We start from the raw sequence: 24631 nt of genomic DNA, 5'->3' as shown, positions 1-24631 counted from the left end.
AACAGTCTGTTACACAAAATAATACTAATAATCAACAGACTGGTGGTTTTATTTTCGACAGACATCAATAAGTCAGGAGCCTTCAGACTGAACGTCCCGTCAGGATCGTCGTGGATCAGTTCTCCAGAAGAGCAGCAGCTTTATGAGACGTCCTGGTAGTCAAGTGGTCAAAGACCAGTATAACTGCAATGTTTCCAGTTTGATTCCCGTTGGAACCTTTGCCGCCCGTGTCCACCCTCACACCTGTCCGTGATGCGGGATCCCGACTGACCTGAGGTCAGCCGTGTCGTTACCAGTCGTGAGGGCGAGCGTGTCATCATGGCGAAACGTGGTCCTGGAGAGACCTGCTGTAGCTGAGCCACCACAGATTTAGTCAATGCGATAGTGTCACAAAACTTTACAGGTGTGTAGGTAGGGACAGAAGAAATACTCTGTCCTGCATTCCCACGTGTACTGAGGCTGCAGACTGCCTGCCCTCTGATCGGTGGAGGTTTGTTTTAGCTGACAGGAGGCCTGCAGACACTTCACACTATAGGGTAGCAGTCAAATTAATGGAAATAAAATTAAGAAATAATTCATAGAAATAATTAAGTCTTAATTGTTGTGGAGACTCAAACTTCCATGTTGGAATCAACATGTTTCATAACTACACTGAATAAAACCACAGTGAGTTTACAAACAACGCAGTAACCACGGAGACAGTCAGCTGTTTGTCATGACGTTAGTTTTATTGCCGTTGGTTGAGTCGGTGTGAATGAGCACAGTGATCACAGTGGCTGACAGCATGGAGACCCTCGCAGGGGTCAAAGGTCAATGAAACACAGGTGACATCATCAGGGCTCAAAGTTAACTCTTTCATCATCGACTCGGCGAGTTTTTGGCTGGTGACTCGTTAACGCCGAGCCCCGTGTGTCGTTACTATCGTTAACACAGCTATTAATTAATTAAGCTACTTATCACCTAATCGATTGTCTAATCTAGTTATGGATGGAAGACTGCGGTTTACAGGAAGTCACAGAGACACAGTTACAGTAAAATGGCCGACGCTGGGATGAATGAGGTCACCATGTAGCTCAGTTTGGGCTGGAAACGCAGACCGGACTGAAGTGGTGCGATCACACACACAAGTGAGAGAAGACATGAAGATAAAATGTCTGGCTCATACAACCTGAACAGGAAATAAATAAATAATGATAAAAATTAAAACTTTGAGATATTAGTTGATGTAAAATTTGGAATAGATTCATCTGGTCTTATATATTGAGTTTCGTCAGATGTTTCTTACTGACAAACTGAAAAGCCCTGATGTAATAAACAAATTTAGTTTATATTTGTTTACATTGAGTGGCACTGTCTCCATCACAGCAGCTGAATCAGCTGTTAGCAGCTCCCGTCTGCAGCGTCCTCATGGACGGACAGACAACCATCACTGATCACTGAGACACTGAAGGAAACTTCAAAACAGAAGGATTCTCAGGCAGGTTCTGCAGCGTCTTTCTCTCTGATTTCTAAGTGGATTTTGGAGGTTTATTCTGGATGTATTATATTATATCAGAGATAATGATCTCCTGTGGAAGTGGAAGTCACACTGAATGATTCAACATGAGTTTCATGTCTGTGAGTTCAGATCTGACTGAGTTATGAGATTTTAGATGCAAACTGCAGCAAAAATACACTGATTTGCTGATGATGTTGTACTTTCCATTAGATTTTACTGAAGAGCCATATTTTACTGAAAACTCTGTTAAGTACAGCTGCAATCATCTCATTCACATTTGGAGCCTTTTTCGTTGCTGTTTTTCTGGCTCTGTCTCAGGAAGGTGACTCTGATTGGCTGATTGTTTTTCCAACAGAGGAAACAGCCGTCAATGAGCCGTGTCAGACCACGCCTCTGAAGGGCTGAAACACTGGGAAATGTGGAAGGTGATTCAGACGTCAGTTTTGAGTCACTAAGTTATGAGAAGCTTGTGAGAGTTTTTATTTTTCATCTATTATTTTAGCTCAACATGAACTTCTTGTATGACGTCTGTAATTGAGTTCATATACATTTCAGTTCTGATGAACTTCGGTGATGCGTTTCCTCTCGTCATCCAGCTCTGTATATGTAAACCTGCAGGGACTCGGTCCGGTCTCTGTTTCCAGCCCAAACACGATGGGGTTTCCCACCGGAGGAGAGCGCCTCCCGCTGGTTCCACTGCCACAACATCCGACCTCAGGTCAGCTTCCCAAAAAACTCGAAGGTAAGAAAGTTACTTCATATCCTGATCAAAGTGACATATGATAAACCAGCCTGTTGTGTTAAGAAAAGGAGATTCTCCCAATCAGAAGAAACCAAAAAGAAACAAACAAAAAGAAGAAATCATTTTCCCTTTGAGCTTCTGTGGTCGTCTTTTGTTTTTGGAGGTTAAAAAACACTTTGGCAATGTTTTTGGCTATTAAATCTTTGACAATAGTTTTCAGAAATCATCTAAAAAAGTAATCTACAGTAAAATTAAGCTGAAATAAACGTTTTTCAAAACTTAAAAAGCTGTGAGTGAAATCCAGTCTCTGCTGGTCTGAGAACAGCAGGAGGTTTTGGGGAAACAGACTTCAGATGGTTTTTGGGAAACAGGCGCTCTCTGCTGAAGGAAACCAGCTGACAGACAAGTTTGTTGGACAGAAGCGATGATCCGAACCTGGACGCTCACACTGATTCTGTACTCCGACAGTTTTACAGCAGCGTGTGACGTTTTACAGCACCTGCAGACTGATGTGATTTCCCGCTCTGCGTCCGGCGACCCGGCGCTTCACAGTACAGGATCAAAGATTCTGTCTCAACAACGTTTTTTTTGGCTGAAGAGCACAGAGACAAAATGACATGAAACAACATCAGCTTTTGTTAATGTACATTTTCACTTTTTCAGATTTTCTTTTGTCTTAATGGCTGCAGATTTGTACTTTTCCACCCTCTGACCCTCCCAGGCTCCAGTTCAGAGATGAGACATTTTAAAAAACAGTAATGATACAACTTTGCTTCAAAAATAAAAGATTCTACGTTTAAAATGTCAGTTAGATCAGAGTTTCAATAAAATACTGCCTCAGGTTAGTTTTATTAGTGAATATCGGTAATCAGTGGCACTTGAGTCACATGTGACCTCTACAACAACATTTGATCTCTAATCTCACTAGTTTAAATCATCAGCACTGAGACTAATAATCTCCTCCAGACCAGCCAGTCAGCATCAGCCCCACTGTAGAGCTGAAAATAATTAGTCAGATTCTTTTTGTTTAAGTCCATACAGTCCAAACAGATGTTTCAGTCCAGCAGTTCAGAATCAGTTCAAAAACAGAAAATCAGTAAATCCTTAAAATAAAGACACTAGAAGCAGATTCATTTTCGGGTGCTGTCAGTAATATTTTCCTGTCGTGGGACGGACAGATCTTCATGTTTACAACATCCCAGCTGGTCATGTGAGGGTTAAAACACTTGGGCGTCCATGTTTGTTTCAGACTCTTCTGTTATTCTAACAGTCTTCCAGTCGTATTTGTTGTCGTGACGTGTCAGTAAGTCAGAAACTCTGAGCCGAGTTATCGTTAGCTAAATATCAATAAGAAGTGATTGGCTGGTCTGGTGCTTCTTAGACATGATGATTGGCTGGGAAACAGGATTCACACTGAAACCAGATTCAGTTTGGCCTGTTTTCATTCTCACTTTGTTTTTGTAGTTTGAATTAAATCAGTTCAATTTTTATTTTGTTGCTTTTAAAGTCAATGTTATGAAAAGACAGACTGAGCTGATTGGCTACTGGGCCTGTAACAGGGACTCTCCATACATGGTCACGTCTCACATTAACTGTTTTACCATATATGGTGTCATCAAGGTGTCTGGAAGCTCCCATTGACTGCTGGGATATGTGGCTTTTCTGCTGTAGTGTTTATTTCCAGCTGCACCACCTTGTTGAGGTAGCTGTTCTGCTGCATACTGTTAAGGTGGTGGTGAGCGGTTTATTCTCCGTTTCAGCACCACTTCAACTTCAGGTAGATCCGCCGTCATCAAACTAAGAACTGACTTAACATTTTGAAGTCACAGTCGGCAGTTATTCAGCCGGTAAGACTTTTAAACGTACATCTCCGTTATCTGCCACAATGTAGAATATGTGGACATAAATGTTATCAAATGAGACTTTGACATAATAATAATGTGAGAATCTGAGCCGTGGGGGGTCTGAAGGAAAAACACTGACAATCAGTTAAACACTCAAGAGAAAAAAGCTGAAATCATCTAAAGCTAAAACTCTTCAAACACTTGAGCACTTTGAAAATTAGAAATCAAAAAAGTAAAGAAAAAAAAGATTCCCTTTCGTGGTGTGTTCAGAGCCACATGAAGCCTCGACAGCCTTAACATCGCTGCATCGCAGCAAACCCGCCAAAATAAAAGCCCCGCCCTCGCTGCTTGTTCACATTAGGCGGTCAGACATCACTTAAAGGCCTCACAGCATCGACGTATGACAATATAATAAAACAATTATTGGATGTAGAGCCACTAAAATGTGTCCCAGTTTTACAGTTTTGGTTTTAATTTTGAGAAATGTCTGTAGTCGGGGGCCACATGAAACAGGCGGAGGAGGGAAACGTTTCCAGAAACACTTCCCACAATCCCCTCCTGCTGGCAGCCGCCGCCGCCGATGCTGCTGACAAGACGTTGCATAAAAAAGCTAAAGGAAGTTTGTTTTGAAGGTTTGGGAAGTGGGAGTGAGGTAGCCTGAAGCTCGAGTCGGTCGCTTCGTGCGGCGCGTTGCTTGTGTTCGACGGCTAAATGTGAACAATCAGCCAGAAATCATCATCACATTTACATACTGCATCAAATATAGATAACACAAAGATATTCAATATATATATATCTGTCATACTGTATGTATCAGCAAAATAAAAGCCTCCACAAAATAAATCTCTGATTCATTTTACAATATGTAAAACAAAACACGATTCTTTTTAAAAGTGCTAGCAACATTATTTTACAACAATGTGCAAATGTATGTAGTTTTAGTATATCTTACATTCTAATCATTATGTTTCCCCGTGACAGGTGGATGGTGAGTGGTTGCTAAGAGACAGAGTTGTAGACACGCCCCCGCAGACTGCTGATTAGTGGGATTTAAACCGAGCCGTACACAGGATGTCCTGTGGGACTCTGGGTTTGGCTAGTCAACCGTACGGGCTCTAGAGTTAAGACAACGACATAAGGCAACACTTGGCATCAAGCTGAGTCCTCCGGCTCTCATCTCTCCACCAGCTGATCTGACTGGTTAAAATGGATTCAGTCTTAAACTCATCTCAACTGTGACGACGTCAAAATGACAAGATCTGGATTTTCTTGGACATAAAAAGTTTGGAAAACTTCATCCATGTTGCTGCATTTTTGAAAAGCTACCTTTAAATTGAGTTTAAGTCCAAAACAAACACAGATGGTCCCTGAATGGATCCACCTGTCGGTCTAAGTTTTAGTTTCAGCATCGAGCACCTTCAGCTGTTCGGGTGGAGAGCGCCGTGTTTGGAAGGAGGACCTCAGCGTCAACGAGACCGACGAGACGAGGCAGAGAGGAAGAAGAGTTAACAGGTTGATATTGGCAGCCTGGAGCCCTGGTCTGGGATCAGCCCTGCAGGGCGAGTATCGCTCCGTTTGGCACTTCAGTCGACCCGGGTATGCAGAAGCCCGACCTCGGACCTGATTCTCACACGGGCCTGAACCTCCTCATGAGAAGGTCAGATACACAACATGAAGGGGTTAAAGGTCAGATCCAGTGTGATTTCAGTGCAGTGACATGACAACTGACAGTGCGATCTATATATGTTGTGTTGTGACGAGTGTCACCGGTTTCCTTCTTTAAACTGCTCGTTGTGTCTGACCAACAGTCCGAAGACATTCAGCTCATCATCATGTAAGAACACATGATGAAGAAGCTGGAACCAGGTCATGTTTGGCCCTGATCAAGAACTTGCCAATTAATCAATTATCAAAATAGTTGCTGGTAAATTTTCTTGAAAGCTGCAGGAAGGTGGACGTCTACCATGTCATTCCTCTACCGAGTCAGTTAGACGGATGAAACCAAATGAACAATGACTGAATTCTCACTGGAAACTTCCTTCTAACGTCACATCTTTTTGTTGCCTGAGTGAGTCAAACCTCGGCGTGACTGTCGAAAACAGGTCGGAGGTCAGCGGTCAAAGAACCACACGCTGCTCAGTCAGGACAGTTCTGGGATCAGTAATAGGAGCTGGTGATTCACAGTATTGAGCTTCAGAGCTTGAAGGAAACGAGCTGCGCTGATATGTTGAAACAACCGAAACGTCCTGATCAGGGTTTAGAATCTAGATCAATAACAGGCTTCAACAATCAAAGTGCTCACAAACAGGATTAAAGACAGTAGAGTCCAACTCAGGACGGTCTGACGACGCATTCAGGACTCACTGAGCTCAGTTCGGCTTCCTGGCAGCGTGGTGCGTTCATGGACCGCTGGTTGCTCCGTAACAGGAACTTATTTTACACTTCAGTCCTGCAGCCAAACTCTGCGGAGCTCTTTAGAAGCGTCCAGTCAGAGTTTTCAGGGGTAGATCCAAAATCAAACGGACATGGAACCGTCTGCTTTTACAAATGTCTTCTCAAATATACTGGACGTACCACATCTTTGACCACAGGACTGAAGAGCAGACCATCCTCTGACAATTTAAAGTCCTGTTACGATGCAAATGACCTCTGGTTATTTTCTGGGGGTCAGTCAGTCAGTCTGTCTGTCTGTCTAGAACTCTGTCTAATAAACAGCCAGTACACATACACAGCCCACTGAAGTGTCACAAAACTGACTGTGCTGATGTTTAATGTTAGTATGATGCTGAGATAATGACAGTGTGTGTGTGTGTAATGGCCGTTTATCAGGTAAGTCTGCATGTCCAACTCCCCCCACCCCACCCCAAGACAAGATTGCAGTGATACCCTTCATCCAAGTTGCGACTTGACGGGAGACGTTCAGCAGCGTTTCATCAGGAAGAAAATCTTTCCGAACTTCTTCTTCTTCAGCTCCTCCAGGGTTTGACATTTTGTCGACATGTCATCCTTTTGAATATTTACATTTTCCTTATTGAGAACTAGAGGAATCAAAGCCCTTTACAGTTAAAGAACCCAGTGATCTGCTGGTTTTAGTCACAAATTTAGTTGTAATCTGGAAAACAGGAAGCATTTGTTGTTGCCGTAATTCTCGAAAGCCTCCTGGAGGAGCCGCTTCGACCTCTTATTCCCTTGTTCCTTTACAGGCATGAAGAATCTCTTGGTAGCTTTGGTCTGCTGGAGGCGTCTGGAGGAGCTGAGGAGGCCGATCGATGGATCCAAGGTGACCCATCAATCAGTTCATCTGGGGAGACAGCCAGACGAATGGAGGTAAATCTGTGGGTCAGGTGTGTGGTGGGGAGGTGTATCTTGTCACAGGTGGGATGGATGGAGATAGAGTGCTGTGATTGGTGCAGTCCCGCCTACATGACACTCTCAAAGATGATGACTTTGTTGTCGTCAGTGCCGGGGGACATCGAGGTCAGGGACTTGATGTCGGGGGCCATGTACTCCATGTGATGGACCCCCCACACCGGAGTGGTCAGGTGAGCCCAGCGCTGCAACACACAGCAGGAAACATTAAAAGACTTCAGGTGATAAAATATAATACAATATAATATAATATCAGATGCGATGTGGAAGGTGCTTCTCCATTAAAGCCGCCTTGTGTTTTACTCAAAACACAAACTCTGTTTTCATCAGCTTTAACAATCACGTTGAACTCATTTTCCTTCCTCATAAAACATCTGCAAATCCTGTTGTTTACTAGCTGGCATTCTTCTTCTTCTCTGCCTTTGTTGTGGTTTTATTGGCTCATCACTGCCACCTGTCGATCGGCAGAATACTGCGACACCATTGGCTGAAATGTGTTTCATGTGCGTCGACATGCAGACGACAAACTGCTCCGTCGTGCTGCCAGAGGTCAGAATGTGTTGCTGACCAGATGTTTGTGTGTCAAGTCTTTCCGAAGATCTTAGAAGTAGCAGCTAGATTTAAACTGATGATTTACTACATCAGGTTACATTTTAAAGCTCAGAAATCTCTCATCTAGTAAAGACAACTCTACATTCTGTACTGTGACGCACTAACAGAAACGCTTCACTGTGAATGTGCAGTGTGAGCGAGTGCTGACCTCTTTGAAGGTTCCCTTGGCTCGGAAGAGTTTGTAGAGAAGGCTGACGGGGATGCAGAGCATGGAGGACAGAGCCAGACACCAGCCAATCACCTCGCCCCACCACGGGTACACGTACACATTGTTGTAGGTCAGCGGCTTGTAGTTCACCAGGTGGAACAGAAAGATGCCCTGCAGAGGAGGACACAACAGGACTGAGCCACCTCAGCTAATCAATACTATTCATCTTATTCATGTTATGGGCGTCAGGCAGCTCTCTGTGGACCACCTGTGGGGATGGCAGCTCAGGAGGGTCCCATTACATTATTGTATTTGTATTTCTGAAATGTAAACAATGCTGATGTTGTTCCTGTTGAAGGTTGTGTGTGTTGAATGTGGTTTGGCGGCTGCCGTGAGAACGTGTCTATGTGATGAAATGTACAAATAAAGAGTCGAATAAAGCTGCCGAGTGTCTGCGGGTCCGTGTCCTCTGCAGGACCGCTGGTGTTCACTCGTACCATGCAAACACATGGAGTTATAAAGGACCAGCACCACTTCATCCAGGGCAGCGGCCGGTAGCCAATCATACGAGCTACATCATCCATGAAGCGGTCAGCACCTGCAACACAACACCGAATCAGCAATCAGCGAGGAACCCATATGAAATATTAAGATTTAACTGTATTAAACTACAACATACGACTGAGGTACATGGTGTACTGTGATTTATGACATACTATGGCACATTTTACTGAAATACTATACTTTACTATGACTTACTATACTATGAAGTTTTTAGTGTTCTATAATAAGGCACATCTTTCTATGAAATACTATAACTTACTATATTTCAGCATACTTTCCACAGCACACTCCACTGTGACCATAACATTTTACACTATGAGACAATTCCCTTTACCAGACTGACCTGTGACCTGCTCTACTGTAACATCATGTAACAAAAGTACTCACACACCTATTTTAAGATCAGATACTTTGCTGACATACAGTACTTCACTATGGCACACCATGCAAATACTTAGCTGTGAAACACTACGCTGTGGTGTGTGTGTGTGTGTGTGTTGCATACCGTAGACCCAGGCAACTACTATGCATTCCCAGAATGCCTGCCACAACAGAGTCATTCCACTGGCCGAATAGTAGTCAAACAATTGGAAGACGTACATCCCTCCCTGCAGAGAGACAGAGGCTCAGTGTTTAATTTACTGCATCACCATCGTCAGTCAGAAGTTACATCTCTGTATGCAGCCAGTTATTAATGAAGTAAACATATTTTTAAATAGCGTTAGCTACATATACCAAGAAACAGGCCGTCTGTAACTGACCTGCGTCACCATGGAGAGGTCAATAATGAAGCACAGTAAACAGCATATCGCCACAGCAATCTCCCTTTTGTAGCGATGGTGGTGCTTTCCAGGAAACAGATCCAGAATTCCAGTTACAAAACCCTCCACGCCGACAAACTGAGACACAGAGAGAGACAGATAAAGTGTGACTGTGAAACTTACTGCAGATAGACAAGGTATCGCTTTACTGATCCATGGGGGGGCATGGATGTGTTAAAAAGTAAGAAAACTTAAGAAAGTAAGAGAAATATTTTAATACAATAAATGAAATAAAGGTCCTATTTGTAACAATATGCAACAATTTAAATGTATTAATGTGTGAACGAGTGTAACGTCGCTTAAAGATTGAGCCCCTCGCTGCCTTATGAGCGCTCACGAGTGTTTCGCCTCTCTTCAGCTCCATGTTCAGCTCAGTCCGCTACCCTCAACAAACGACCGGCACCCACCAAAACACAGAGTCCAACACAAAGTTCACGTAGCTTGCTTGCTAACGCAGACGAATTGCTAGCTAGCTAACGTAGCAAAATACTGTCTTGAGTGGATAACGTCAGTGAAGAACAGTGGAAAGACTATTCAAGACGGTTTTGGACAGTTTCAGTTTTAGTTTTTGTTGCGTTTGAATGAAGTGTGTTTCATGATGAGGCAGTAAGCTAGTCTTAGTCCGGGGGACGAGAGAAACTTGAAGTCAGAAGGTATGCGGTTGTATTTTTCTGTTTAATAAGGAAAGTAGGTGTAAGAGTATTTCGTTTGACATCTTGTGAGTTTATTTATTAGCCTGACTAAAGCTAAGAGAGTTTGTGGAGCGTATCGAACTCGCCGCTCACACACACCTCCCAGCTGAATGTATGGGGGTTGCCGGTGTTGTATCCGATTGCTTTCTACTGGCCAAGAGTGATGCAAGGCAGGAGTGGACAACTCAAACTGTAACGTTAACCTGAGCTAAGCTAATGTTATGCTGTAATGCTAGCTGTAAGTTAGCTACACAGCATGGATCTGGCGTTGGTTGCTTCATAACGTTAGCTGATGAAGTAACTTGCAAACGGTTCGCTAGTCTGTATCACGGAGCCAATGGTCCAAATAAAATATCGGAACATTACAGACAGTAACGTTATTCTAAATATGATTGTAAATCAGTCAGGTGTCACGTCACTGTTTCGTCTCGCTCTCCTACAGACTGCAGGCACGAGCAACAGGATGCCGACTGCAGTTCACTTCACGGCCACTGGTGTCATTAAAAACGACTTTCTGAAAACTCCATATCGAACCTTTGATATATTAAGAAAATAACATTTAAAAAGCTATAGAAATTAAAATCCCTGAGACTATATAAATAAATTTTATCTGTTATATCGGAGCTTCATTGAATGCACCATCAGGAAGATTTTTAAAACAGTCTCTGCTCTCCTTTAACAAATGATAAAACATATAGAAATGATATTCTATGAAATGCTGACATACTATACCATGACATTTTTTATACTGCACACTTTACTATGACATAGTATGACAGTATTTTTCCTATGGTGTACTATTCTATGGTATAGTTCACTATGACTACTCCATACATCCTCATATGAAATAGTATACTATGGAATACGTTACTATGAAAAACTTCACTATGACATACTCTAGACTGTGTAAATGGATTGTGCGAATATTTAAGCACATATATGAGTCAAACTCAACTGCATCAATGTAACTTTAATAAAATCATCGTATCATTGGTCGAAATCTCTGTACGTTGAGTTACATGAGGTGAGGAGATAAAACCTGAAGGTGATATTATTTAAAATGTGATGAGCAGGGATGGAGAGTGTTGGTCACCTGACTGTCGAGTCCCAGCAGCAGCAACATGAAGAAGAAGAGTGCCGCCCAGAGAGGAGCCACCGGCATCAGACTAACCGCCATCGGATACGCAATGAAGGCCAGACCTGGACCTGAAGCCCACACAAAAAATAAATGAATGTTGGATTTCTGTTGTTGTTTGCCTTTGTTGTCCTGTGTACAGGGTGGACACCCTCTATGAATATGAATATATGAATATATGAATAAAGTTATGAGCTTCAACCAGTGATTCTCTAATGTTTCATTTGATACCTGCAGGTAATGAACGCATGACCTCACGAGGCCAAAGTTTACAGTATTTCACAAGAAAAAAGCTCAAATTTAAATTTTGTAACATAAATAGTTGTTTTTCTTACTTATGCTTTTAATCATCTTGTGGCGCCTCAGATTTAAAGGCTGGGAACAAAATGCCTTAAGAAGATATTAAATCTGATCCTGAACATTTTCTTTTTATCCACAAATCAAACTCTTCAATAATGTATGTAAATGAGGTCAAAGTGTTCACTGTACATTCTGTGTTTAAGAGCTGAGGTGAAAGGGCCTGCTTAAATAATCCTTCAGTTAATACTGCACACACACACACACAGAGTACTTTAAACCACTGTGAACGTGTCAGACAGGATTCAGAGTAAATTGGATTTGCTTTTGTTCTTTTTGCAGGGAGATTAAAATAAAAAGATTCATGTCCTCACGCTGAAGCAGCTGCTGTTATTTAATCTCTGTTACATACACCGCGATGATTCCTGCATACTTTAGTCAGCAGTCTGACATCCAAGATGTTCTATTTAAGTCAAACATTGTAGGAATTCCTCACTAATACAACAAATATTAATGAAAACACCTTCCATCTGTGTGAGTGAACGTCAGAGAACACAAATGTGAATCCACAATGAGACAGACAGAGTGCTGCAGTACGCTGCCTTCTGTGGAGAGACTAAATATAACTGTGTTTGTGATGTCACGTCATGTGCTTCACAGCTATTAATAAACATACAGTTAGCTGAAGACTGCACACATACAACTACACAACACACACACACACACACTTCATTCAGTCTTCATGTGAGGAAGTGAGGCTGGTTATTAACAGAGGTGGAGGAAGTATTCACATCCTTTACTTCAGTAAAAGTAGCACTATCACAGTGTACAAATACGACAAGTCAAAATTCTTCTTGAATAAAATCACAGAAGTATTACAAGCAAAATGTACTTAAAGTATCCAAGTACTCATTATGCAGACGGGCCCCTTTCAGAGTGTCATGGAGCCAAGTTACAAGTTTTTATCTTGTCAGACAAGAAGAAATGCTTCGGCCTGTAACCGACGACACGTGTGGAACTGACAACACTGAATCATTTCTTAAAAACTCATCTATGTTTTGGAACTAAAGTTACAGTAAAAATGACAATATTTACTTCTGAGATGGAGTGGAGTAGAAGTATAAAGTAGCATGAAATGGAAATACTTAAGTATGTACTTGAGTGAATGTACTTCGTTACTTTCCACCGCAGGTTATAAGGAGGAGTTCAGGCGAGTTGATGATGAATGTGATTGGTTTAAGATATCAAGCAACTTAAAACTGCATTAAAGCTGTAAACATCGGACATACAATCACCTTATTATCACAATGTGTAATAATATGGTGATATGATGAACATGTGATCAACCAGCTGCTTGTTTCCACATCCAGCAGCTACACGAGCCTTCATGTGGAGCGCTGCTTGTGTCCCCTAATGAATATAAGTCCAGTATTCAGTCTCTTTCAGCTCCTCTACCAACTCCTGAGGGAGTGCACAGTGGCTTTTTACAGCTTGTTTGATGAACCACACAGGAAATGTGCCGCAAAACCAAAACTAGGAGCTGCAGAGATGGTGATAATTCTCTATTTGCTAAAACCCGCCCTCCGTTGCTATTCCCGTCAATCTCTGCTTTCTCAGGCGGCAGATGGTTTAAAGCAGCGGCAGGTTAACCACCCAAAAACATGTTGAAACAAAAGGTCCTTGATGTCAGACCGAAGTAGATAAAAGCAGCTTCTTGCTAATCTGTTAACGCGTTAGCCACAACTACTGTGTATATGTCAGCTTGTTTCTCTGCCTCCTAGTGGCCAAAGATTATGACTATAACCAATTTCAACCAAATGACCCAGATCCCCCATGTTGTTTCCCTCCTCTCACAGAGTGATCGTGTGTTCAGACCTTTAACCACCGAGCGGATATAAAGAGCTGTTGTTCCATCAGCCTCGGAGGCTTTGACAAAGGCTCCTGTTGCTGAATAACAACGACCGTAATATCTTTAATAAAGTTGTCGAGTTCAGTATTTATCTGAGAATACGTACATTATGACCTCAGGAACATGTTTGAGAGGAACAGCTGGTGTTTGTGTTTTTTACCTGACTCAGCGACCTGTGAGATGTCGACTCCCTGCTCGGCAGCCATGAAGCCCAGAATAGAAAACACAACGAAACCAGCAAAGAAACTGGTTCCACTGTTTATTAGAGCCAAGACAAAGGCATCTCTGAGGGAGAGGAGAGGGACGACAAAATGAACCCATTTTTATAAAAAAAAGAAGAAAAAAAAGCTATCACAAGAGCTAAATAAGCTAAATACCTAAAAACTTTGTCATTTCTGGATCACACATTTATTTCACATTATTATGTACTCGTGCTCCAATGGCACGAAACCATTTTGATTCTTTGACCCCCTTCTAAAAGTCCCTAAAGGGCTCTTAAAAGTTGCCAAATCTAGCGAGAAAGTCGCTTAGTCTCTGTTATTTCTGCCCACAAGCCAATCGGGGGTTTCTGTACATAATATAACCACATTTTGGCATCCATCCTCTTACCTCCACTTTCTAAAACACAGGTTACTATGTGTGTTAAAAGAAAACACAATTATTTATGAGTCCTAATAGTTTACTTGCAAGCAAGGAAATTGAACAAGACATTGATTTTTGTGAATACCAGTCTCAGGGGTACCAGTAGATACTGGCGTGGTGAGGCGAAGCTTGTACTGGGAGCTTTTCCCTCACTTTGGCCAAAATTCCAGCTCTTTCTTTCTAAGTTCACTTTTATTTACATTGACGAAAAAGGGGATTGTATCTTTGTGAGGTCCAATTTCAGTTTTAAACCATCGTAGTGAGGACATGTCTGCATTGTGAGGACATTTTAGGTCCTCACTACTTAAAAGGACTGTTAAGGTTAAGACCTGGTTTTAAGGTTAAGGGTTAGGCATTTAGTTGTGGTGGTTCAGGTTAGGGGCGAGGGAATGCTTTATGTCAACGAGGGTCCTCACAAGTGTAAAAAGACAAACGTGTGTGTGTGTGTGTCGTACTTGTAACAGTCGTTGTTGAAGCGGTTGTAGCTGCCGAGAGCGGTCAGAGCTCCCAGCCCGATGGCGTAGGAGAAGAAGATCTGTGTGCCGGCATCGATCCACACCTGAAAACAGGTTAAAGGTCAAAGGTCACAGGCGTCTGATGTCTGATGTTTTTTTATTTGTGTGTTATTGTTTTTTGCTTTCTTTGTATTAATACTAATACCAAAGGGATCCTAATACTACTAATTAAATAATAATAATAATAATAGTAATAATATCAATAATAATAACAAAGTAACACATTTTCTACAAAAGCTAAAATAATACATTTTAACATAATTGCAAAAAACCTTATTATTATGATTTAAAATGAACCAAACAGAAACTTAATAAGTGGATTAATGATTGAGAGTTAATGGAGAACTATCAAGGTCACTATGATGGAGGACATTAGGACATCACAATTGTCAGGTAATTAAGTAATAATGTGGAAAAGAAACTGTTTTTTTACCCCTAACCTTGTCTGCCAGGCAGGGTGTGTTCGGCTGTGTGCCAACTGACCTGAGCCTCCTCCAGTTTGGACCAATCAGGTTTGATGTAGTACATGATGCCGTCGTATGCTCCAGGAAGTGTGACTCCTCTGACCAGCAGGATGATGAGGACCACATAGGGGAAGGTCGCCGTGAAGTACACAATCTGAAACACACACCAAGGAACACGTTCCCATAAAACACACGAGACTGTTTGTTTATGATGAATTACTTAAATATTCCTTTAAAAGTCCCTCTAGAAAATGTTCAGTTGGATTGGAAAGTGTATAATTTCTTTGATGATTAAGGCTCATTTTCTTCTTGTAACAGTTTTCACTGAAAAATAACAGAAAAGAATCCATTTCTAACAGATTTTCCTGCAGGAACAGGCTGATCAGTACAGTTCACAGACAACTGTGTCCTCTTGTAACGAACACAGCTCTGAGAATGTTTCAGTTATAGAAGAAGAAAGAAAGAAAACACGAGTGAGGTGCTGATTTGGACCCAGAGTCTCTGAGAGTAACCCTCTGATTGGTGGAGGTTCAGGCTGTATGCAGCCTGCAGGCACAACTCAGGGCTAAAAATAACAAACAGCCATTTCTCTGCACATTTGTTGGATAAAAACAAAAACGAATTGAATCTATATGTAAATGTACAGATAATACATGCAGTACATGTTGTATATTAGTTTCTTGTACATCAGTTACATCCTTTAGTACTACAATACTCATTCATTCATCTGTGTATCCACTGTGTGTCTCTATGCATGTTGCTAGTGTTGCCAGCAATAATACAGCAATTCAAATAACCTTTTCTTTTGTTGGATTATTATGGAAAGCAGTTTCATCATAAAGACATTTATTATGTGACAGAAAACACCGGCTGTGACGTAAACTCACTGCCCTGTTTGTACAGTCTGGGACTGTTGTGGTTCTGTTCACCAACACCTGCATCGTCTGTAGTGACCCTGAAGGGTTCGCTCGACCAAATCACAAAAACATGAGACATCTCATTTCCTGTGTCCCTCGTGGCTTTGAGTCACGCAGACGGTTTTAGTCGCATGTGCAGATGTTGTGCGGTACCTGCATCTAAACGTCCACCTGTGTGGGATCTGAACGGACCCGGACGGTTGAGACGAGCATCACATCAAAACAGCTTCTAGTGTTCATGAGAGAAAGTGAGAAAGCTACTGACACAAGTCTGCAAGACAACTTCATGCACCGTTCACCTCCCTCTGTTCTATATCAATATTTCTTTACCTATATATTTATTTTCTATATATTAGGGACGTCCCAGTCGAGGTTATATTGAGTATCTGAGTCCAATCTGAAGCACAGCGGGGGGGTCCTTTAACAGAGCTCCGTCTGTGAGACGCAGATTAAGAAAATAAACATGAACCTGATCTGAGGAAACAAGAGGACATGTGACCTGCTGAGAGTGTACACACACACACACACACACACACACACACACACTGACCTCGGCTAATGTGTGTTAACCTGAAGGTGTGAGGGAGTCTAAAGAAAAATGTCCTCCGCTGCGATTTGACTGAAACTATACTCCACCTGGGACCAGACGCTCTCCATGGTGCTGAAACTCCACATTCCTGTGTGTGTGTGTGTGTGTGTGTGTGTGTGTGTGTGTGTGTGTGTCTGTGTGTGTGTGTGTGTCTGTGTGTGTGTCTGTGTGTGTGTGTGTGTGTGTGTGTGTGTGTGCCTGTGTTCAAGCAGCTCTATGAATGAACTGTCTCTCTCTCCCAGTGTGTCTCAGCCTCTCTCGCCCCGCTCTGATGCAACGCTCGGCTTTCAGCCTCCTGCTGACGATCAACAATAAGAGCTGTTTCTGTTGGTACTGAGAGCCGTGTGAGCGCTGCTGGAGACTAGAAACACACACACACACACACACACTGACACTGACACACACACACACACACACACACACACACACACACACACACACACACACACTGACACACACACACACACACACACACGTGATAGAGGCTTGCAGGGTCAAATCCCTGGAAAGTGATGCTATAAAATATAAATAAATGAATATATAAATATACACATATGTATATATATACATATATACGTATATATGTATATATATATATGTATTAGTTACAGCGTTGTGTTGGCTGTATGGAATCTAATTCAACATACTGAACATAAGCTGATTCTAATTTTGAGTGAGTCAGTTTACTGTACAGACGGTACTCTCTATATATTGTATACTTGTACACACTACGTTACGTGTACTGACGTGACTGTGATGTCAGTGATGGCTGTCAGTGTGTGCGAGTCTCTGGACGGACAAACACACTCTGGAGTTATGAGGTATGAGTACTCATACAGTACAATACACGGGTATTTCTCTGTGTGTCTCAGTCACGTCCCACTGCAGTCAAGCTGCCCTCCCACAGGACAACCAATCACAACCTGCCACCTCACAGCCTCCACTGTTCCTCCTTAACCCCCCCTCCCCCGCCGTAGTCATGCCAACACTTAGCCTGCCATGTGACAGCAGTGTGTACGAGTCTCAACGTCACGAGCCAATGAGACACACAGACACACGCACACACACACACACACCACACACACACACACACACACACACACACACACACACACACACACACAGTGAATCGCAGTGAATCGCAGTGAATCACAGCCACTCGTCTCCTCTTCTTCATTTGAAGGTTTTAGTTTTAAAGGAACTTGTTTTGGCCGACTGGATGTACGAGGACACTGTTAGCTTAGCTTAAAATTACCTTCCAAATACTTAGAATCTGTCTGATTTACACCACCGATGTGATGGAAACAGGTTTTCGCATGAGATATGTGTCCTGCTGAGGCCAGAACAAACTAACGACCTCGCTTGGTTTACGTTCTCTTTCTCATTGACATGATGTTGCTGATCAATCAGCTGTCAAGTGACCTCTGACCTTCAGCAGTGTTATGTAATTGCCTGTAATGAACCCAGCTGGCGGTCAGGATGTGTGCTCCTGTATTAATTAGGGTTAGGGGTTAAACATTGCAGGGACACAGATACGTTCACACACCAACGTTGTGGGGACTCTATTCCCACCTGGTCCCTCACAGAATAATATCATGATAATAATGATATAAACTTTTATACTTATGTATTGCAGATGTGACTTCACAAAACAGGATTAAAAACAATGTTAAGCAGGAAACAAAAAGGAAAATAATCAGTACCAACATGTGAAATGTTGGTCATTTGGGGTATTTGTAATTTAATATTTTTGTTAAAACTGACCCTCAGTTTGGAGGTGATCTGCCAGGATTTGGAAAACCCCATATTTTTAAGCTTTTAGTTGTAAATTCTGCCTGCAACAACAGACGTTGTGAGCAGTGACTCAGAGGTCTGAAACCAGGCTCCAGGTGTGCTGACGGATTTTCAAGTTGTACAGAAATGAGTGGAAACCAACAGCTGCCTGGAACAACATAAAACACATAAAACCCCTCTGCGAGGGATGCGTTCAGAAACAGTGTGCAAAAGATAAAGTTATGCGTGTTACTTTTCCAGTGGACTTGACTCCCTTCCAGACGCAGAAGTAAACCATCACCCAGACGGCCATCAGACACAACATGAGCTCCCAGTTAAACTCTCCGGTGTCACCCAGACCAGAGGAGATGTTCAGCACCTTGTTCCTGCACAGAGAGAAGAAGACGTTAATTTTGCAAACACTCACTTTAATAAAGGGCATAAACAGCCTCTGTGCTGTGCATCTTCAGCTAATTACCTGTTAATGAGAACCTGCTACTGAAGACGGTCGTAAAGTGGATCTTTAGTTTCAGACAAAATAAAGTAACTTATTAAATCGTAATCATAAAAACAGCTGATCTCCTGTTCTGGTTCTGGTTCAGTCAAGAAGACAATCGCTGTTCAGGTGAGTTCAGTGAATGTCCAATTACGACAATAACATCCACAGTACCAATAACAATAAGCAGTAATATTGTGATAATATTATTATTATTCGTTATGCCTCGAGGGGCACCACTTCAGCCACTATGTGTGCACGTCCATGGTTCAAAAATATAAAAGGAATCCGAAAGGTTAAAGTTATGTTCCTTTACTCAGTGACTACACCTGTCCTGACCTGACCTCCACCCTCAGAGACAGAGAGCTGCTCACCTGTTGACTCTACATTCAAACACTAATGACTTTCACCTCGTCAGCTGCCCGTTGTGTTAATAACCTGCCATGAAAACACAGAGTGCATTTCTACCCCACCGTTGATGTTTTGGGTTTTGGTGCTGTGAAGAACACAGCAGGTTGACAGTTAGTTGGGCTGAAAACACGCCATCAGGCGCAGGTTAAGCTGCTGCTGCTGCGTGATCTGCAACAACGACAACAATAACAACTGAACTGTGACAGAAAGGTCACGTGTTCAATCCGCTCCAGTCAAATTTTGAATATAACCTGTAATGATGCTGCAGCTATTTTCAAAAGAGGATAAAACAATCAACGGTTTAGCCTCTGGAGGCATCGGCTAATGTTTGGAGTCGGATAACAAGACTTCCTCTTCTTCTTCATTGTTTACAGTCCGGCAATTTGAATGCAGATCAATTTAAAAAAAGCTAATAAAAAGCGAATAAAAAGCTGATCTCTAGGGTTCCGAGGTTGATAAAAAGCTAAATCAGGTGATAGCCGATGGGTTCTGAGATTGCATTTCGGACAATGCGTTCCGTCTCTTTTGCTGTTTACCTGACTGTTACCTGCATGCAACCAAAGCCCGCTCAAACGTGATTGGTCAATACTACAAACGGAATCCAGAAGGCTTCCGAAACCAAAATCTTGTCCTTTTCCTACAGATTCTGTGTTCATGAGCAGATGTTTATAGAGATTACCCATCTCAACCAGATCCAAGTGAACCCAACATCACCCGTCTGACCTGAGCTAACCTGTCCACCACAACCCAAACACAACATCAGGCTAAACCTCACTACAAACACAACCCAAAGACCCCACCCGTCCCGCCAACACAGCACGACCCACTAACCGGAACCCAACCAGATCAGAACTCACTCCCAGAACTCGATGATGGGCGATCGTGCGTTAGCCAGCTCGGCGCAGGTCATGTTGCCGCCGATGGTGGTGTTAGCGAGGCTGCCGTTGTTGCAGTCCTGGTGACGGAAGATCTCGATGCAGCTGGGCGTGTTCCATTCGTTGTCACAGGTGGACCAGGGGAGGGTGGCGTTAAAGGACTTGATTAGATAGTAGAAGCCCCAGGCCAACACCATGATGTAGTAGGTGTTACAGAAAAACACAATCACCATGGAGGCATAACCCAGACCTGAGGAAGAGGAGGGGCAGAATACAACATGAAAAAGCTTTATTTATATATTTATATAACACGTGTCACACCCAAAACACAAGGAGAGAGAAAATGATATATTCATACTAAAAATGGTGCTAGTAACAGTTCTAACAGTAATAATAATACCAGCAAGATAATGACTTTAATTCTAATGAATTCATTTATTTTACATGTGAAATTTGTTTTCATACGTTGTGTTCTCTCACACTTTTTTCCACATGTGATGAAGTCACGTATGTTAGTCAAATGTTGACGATGACAGATTTGCTGAGTCGTTAATTATTATTATCACATCAAAGACAGGATTCGTTTATGAGTTGATGAGCGTAACATCCAATCAGAGCTCAGCCCTGGACTGGACTCCGGTTCTAATGGCAGACTGTTTCTAATGTAAGACTGTTTCTAATAGAGGCCTGGTTCTAATGTAAGACTGTTTCTAATAAAAGCCTGGTTCTAATGTAAGACTGTTTCTAATAAAAGCCTGGTTCTAATTTAAGACTGTTTATAATGTAAGACTGGTTCTAATTTAAGACTGTTTCTAATAAAAGCCTGGTTCTAATGTAAGACTGTTTCTAATAAAAGCCTGGTTCTAATTTAAGACTGTTTATAATGTAAGACTGTTTCTAATGTAAGACTGTTTCTAATAGAGGCCTGGTTCTAATGTAAGACTGGTTCTAATAAAAGCCTGGTTCTAATGTAAGACTGGTTCTAATAGAGGCCTGGTTCTAATGTAAGACTGGTTCTAATAGAGGCCTGGTTCTAATTTAAGACTGTTTCTAATGTAAGACTGGTACTAATAAAAGCCTGGTTCTAATGTAAGACTGTTTCTAATAGAGGCCTGGTTCTAATGTAAGACTGTTTCTAATAAAAGCCTGGCTCTAATGTAAGACTGGTTCTAATGGAAGACTGTTTCTAATGTAAGACTGTTTCTAATAGAGGCCTGGTTCTAATGTAAGACTGTTTCTAATAAAAGCCTGGCTCTAATGTAAGACTGTTTCTAATAAAAGCCTGGTTCTAATTTAAGACTGTTTATAATGTAAGACTGGTTCTAATGTAAGACTGTTTCGAATAGAGGCCTGGTTCTAATGTAAGACTGTTTCTAATAGAGGCCTGGTTCTAATGTAAGACTGGTTCTAATAAAAGCCTGGTTCTAATGTAAGACTGGTTCTAATAAAAGCCTGGTTCTAATGTAAGACTGGTTCTAATAAAAGCCTGGTTCTAATGTAAGACTGTTTCTAATAGAGGCCTGGTTCTAATGTAAGACTGGTTCTAATAAAAGCCTGGTTCTAATGTAAGACTGGTTCTAATAAAAGCCTGGTTCTAATGTAAGACTGTTTCTAATAAAAGCCTGGTTCTAATGTAAGACTGTTTCTAATAGAGGCCTGGTTCTAATGTAAGACTGTTTCTAATAAAAGCCTAGTTCTAATGTAAGACTGTTTCTAATAAAAGCCTGGTTCTAATGTAAGACTGTTTCTAATAGAGGCCTGGTTCTAATTTAAGACTGTTTATAATGTAAGACTGTTTCTAATGTAAGACTGTTTCTAATAAAAGCCTGGTTCTAATGTAAGACTGTTTCGAATAGAGGCCTGGTTCTAATGTAAGACTGTTTCTAATAAAAGCCTGGTTCTAATGTAAGACTGTTTCGAATAGAGGCCTGGTTCTAATGTAAGACTGTTTCTAATAAAAGCCTAGTTCTAATGTAAGACTGTTTCTAATAAAAGCCTGGTTCTAATGTAAGACTGTTTCTAATAGAGGCCTGGTTCTAATTTAAGACTGTTTATAATGTAAGACTGTTTCTAATGTAAGACTGTTTCTAATAAAAGCCTGGTTCTAATGTAAGACTGGTTCTAATAAAAGCCTGGTTCTAATGTAAGACTGGTTCTAATAAAAGCCTGGTTCTAATGTAAGACTGGTTCTAATAAAAGCCTGGTTCTAATGTAAGACTGTTTCTAATAGAGGCCTGGTTCTAATGTAAGACTGTTTCTAATAGAGGCCTGGTTCTAATGTAAGACTGGTTCTAATAAAAGCCTGGTTCTAATGTAAGACTGGTTCTAATAAAAGCCTGGTTCTAATGTAAGACTGTTTCTAATAGAGGCCTGGTTCTAATGTAAGACTGTTTCTAATAAAAGCCTGGTTCTAATGTAAGACTGTTTCTAATAAAAGCCTGGTTCTAATTTAAGACTGTTTATAATGTAAGACTGGTTCTAATGGAGGCCTGGTTCTAATGTAAGACTGTTTCTAATAGAGGCCTGGTTCTAATGTAAGACTGGTTCTAATAAAAGCCTGGTTCTAATGTAAGACTGGTTCTAATAAAAGCCTGGTTCTAATGTAAGACTGGTTCTAATAAAAGCCTGGTTCTAATGTAAGACTGGTTCTAATAAAAGCCTGGTTCTAATGTAAGACTGGTTCTAATAAAAGCCTGGTTCTAATGTAAGACTGTTTCTAATAGAGGCCTGGTTCTAATGTAAGACTGTTTCTAATAGAGGCCTGGTTCTAATGTAAGACTGGTTCTAATAAAAGCCTGGTTCTAATGTAAGACTGGTTCTAATAAAAGCCTGGTTCTAATGTAAGACTGTTTCTAATAGAGGCCTGGTTCTAATGTAAGACTGTTTCTAATAAAAGCCTGGTTCTAATGTAAGACTGTTTCTAATAAAAGCCTGGTTCTAATTTAAGACTGTTTATAATGTAAGACTGGTTCTAATGGAGGCCTGGTTCTAATGTAAGACTGTTTCTAATAGAGGCCTGGTTCTAATGTAAGACTGGTTCTAATAAAAGCCTGGTTCTAATGTAAGACTGGTTCTAATAAAAGCCTGGTTCTAATGTAAGACTGGTTCTAATAAAAGCCTGGTTCTAATGTAAGACTGTTTCTAATAGAGGCCTGGTTCTAATGTAAGACTGGTTCTAATAAAAGCCTGGTTCTAATGTAAGACTGGTTCTAATAGAGGCCTGGTTCTAATGTAAGACTGTTTCTAATAGAGGCCTGGTTCTAATTTAAGACTGTTTCTAATGTAAGACTGGTACTAATGGAGGCCTGGTTCTAATGTAGGACTGTTTCTAATAGAGGCCTGGTTCTAATGTAAGACTGTTTCTAATAGAGGCCTGGTTCTAATGTAAGATTGGTTCTAATAAAAGCCTGGTTCTAATGTAAGACTGGTTCTAATAAAAGCCTGGTTCTAATGTAAGACTGTTTCTAATAAAAGCCTGGTTCTCCGTGTGCGGTACATTACCACTTTGTGAGAACGTACAGTAGAATATAGTATATATTATAGTATTATATATATATATATATATATATATAAATATATATTATATTTATATTTATAAATATAAATATATATTATATATATAAATATATATTTATATATAATATATATATATTATATATATATAAATAGTATTTCCCCGCTGTGGGATAAATAAAGTCTAAGTCTAAGTCTAAGTCTAAGAACAGAGAAAGCCTCCGTCACAGACCACCACTGACTCACTGCTCTAATGTCTGTAAAATGAACACCTGATGTTCCTGCTCTTCAGAGGAGGAACCCTTTACGATTTGAATGACTCCATGGTCGTCCCTCTAGCGCCCCCCTCAGGACAAACCTCACGGGTTTATCTCCACTACAGGTGAGAGTCTGAGTCATGTGAGGGTGTGATGTTGACTGTTGGTGTTGTAGGAATGTGAAGGTGGAGTTCTGTCAACACCACCCGAGTCATGTGGTCACCCGTAGAGATCCACCGGCTGATAAACTCAGTGTGTAAAGCTAACACAGATATCAAAGAGTCAGGCGGCATGAAAGAGTTGCGTGTGTGTGTGTGGACATAAATCCTGTTTACACAGTCACATTGTGGGGACTCGCATTCGTTTTGTGGACAAAATTCAAGTCCCCACAACGTAAATCATCACATTTGATTAAAAGAAGTTTAATGTTAGAGTTAGGTTATAGTGAGGCAAGTAGTGGTTATCAGGGGTAATTGGGGTTTGATATATGGGGGGGTGTTTCTCACAGGATTTTGTGAGACTGTGGTGGGTGGATCTCAGACCGGGTG

At 41.4% G+C, this 24631-nt stretch overlaps 1 protein-coding gene across 2 annotated transcripts in view; it reads right to left on the bottom strand.

The window, feature by feature from the left end:
* Positions 1 to 7503: 7503 nt before the first annotated feature.
* Positions 7504 to 24631, bottom strand: part of LOC139307113 (sodium- and chloride-dependent creatine transporter 1-like) — a 28835-nt gene continuing 11707 nt past the window's right edge. The window contains exons 3-13 of one of the 2 annotated variants that reach the window (XM_070930997.1): positions 20296 to 20563; positions 18785 to 18917; positions 15272 to 15406; positions 14729 to 14832; positions 13792 to 13916; positions 11384 to 11496; positions 9539 to 9676; positions 9283 to 9385; positions 8711 to 8811; positions 8214 to 8384; positions 7504 to 7638 (exon numbers count right to left, since the gene is read on the bottom strand). In XM_070930997.1, the coding sequence (XP_070787098.1) occupies positions 7504 to 7638; positions 8214 to 8384; positions 8711 to 8811; positions 9283 to 9385; positions 9539 to 9676; positions 11384 to 11496; positions 13792 to 13916; positions 14729 to 14832; positions 15272 to 15406; positions 18785 to 18917; positions 20296 to 20563 (1526 nt within the window). The remainder of the gene's footprint in view (positions 7639 to 8213; positions 8385 to 8710; positions 8812 to 9282; positions 9386 to 9538; positions 9677 to 11383; positions 11497 to 13791; positions 13917 to 14728; positions 14833 to 15271; positions 15407 to 18784; positions 18918 to 20295; positions 20564 to 24631) is intronic. The other variant, XM_070930998.1, reaches the window with a different exon arrangement.

The sequence above is a fragment of the Enoplosus armatus genome (genome assembly GCF_043641665.1).
Source record: "Enoplosus armatus isolate fEnoArm2 chromosome 8 unlocalized genomic scaffold, fEnoArm2.hap1 SUPER_8_unloc_1, whole genome shotgun sequence".
Lineage (NCBI taxonomy): Eukaryota > Metazoa > Chordata > Actinopteri > Centrarchiformes > Enoplosidae > Enoplosus > Enoplosus armatus.
This window is presented reverse-complemented; position numbering and strand designations above follow the sequence as displayed.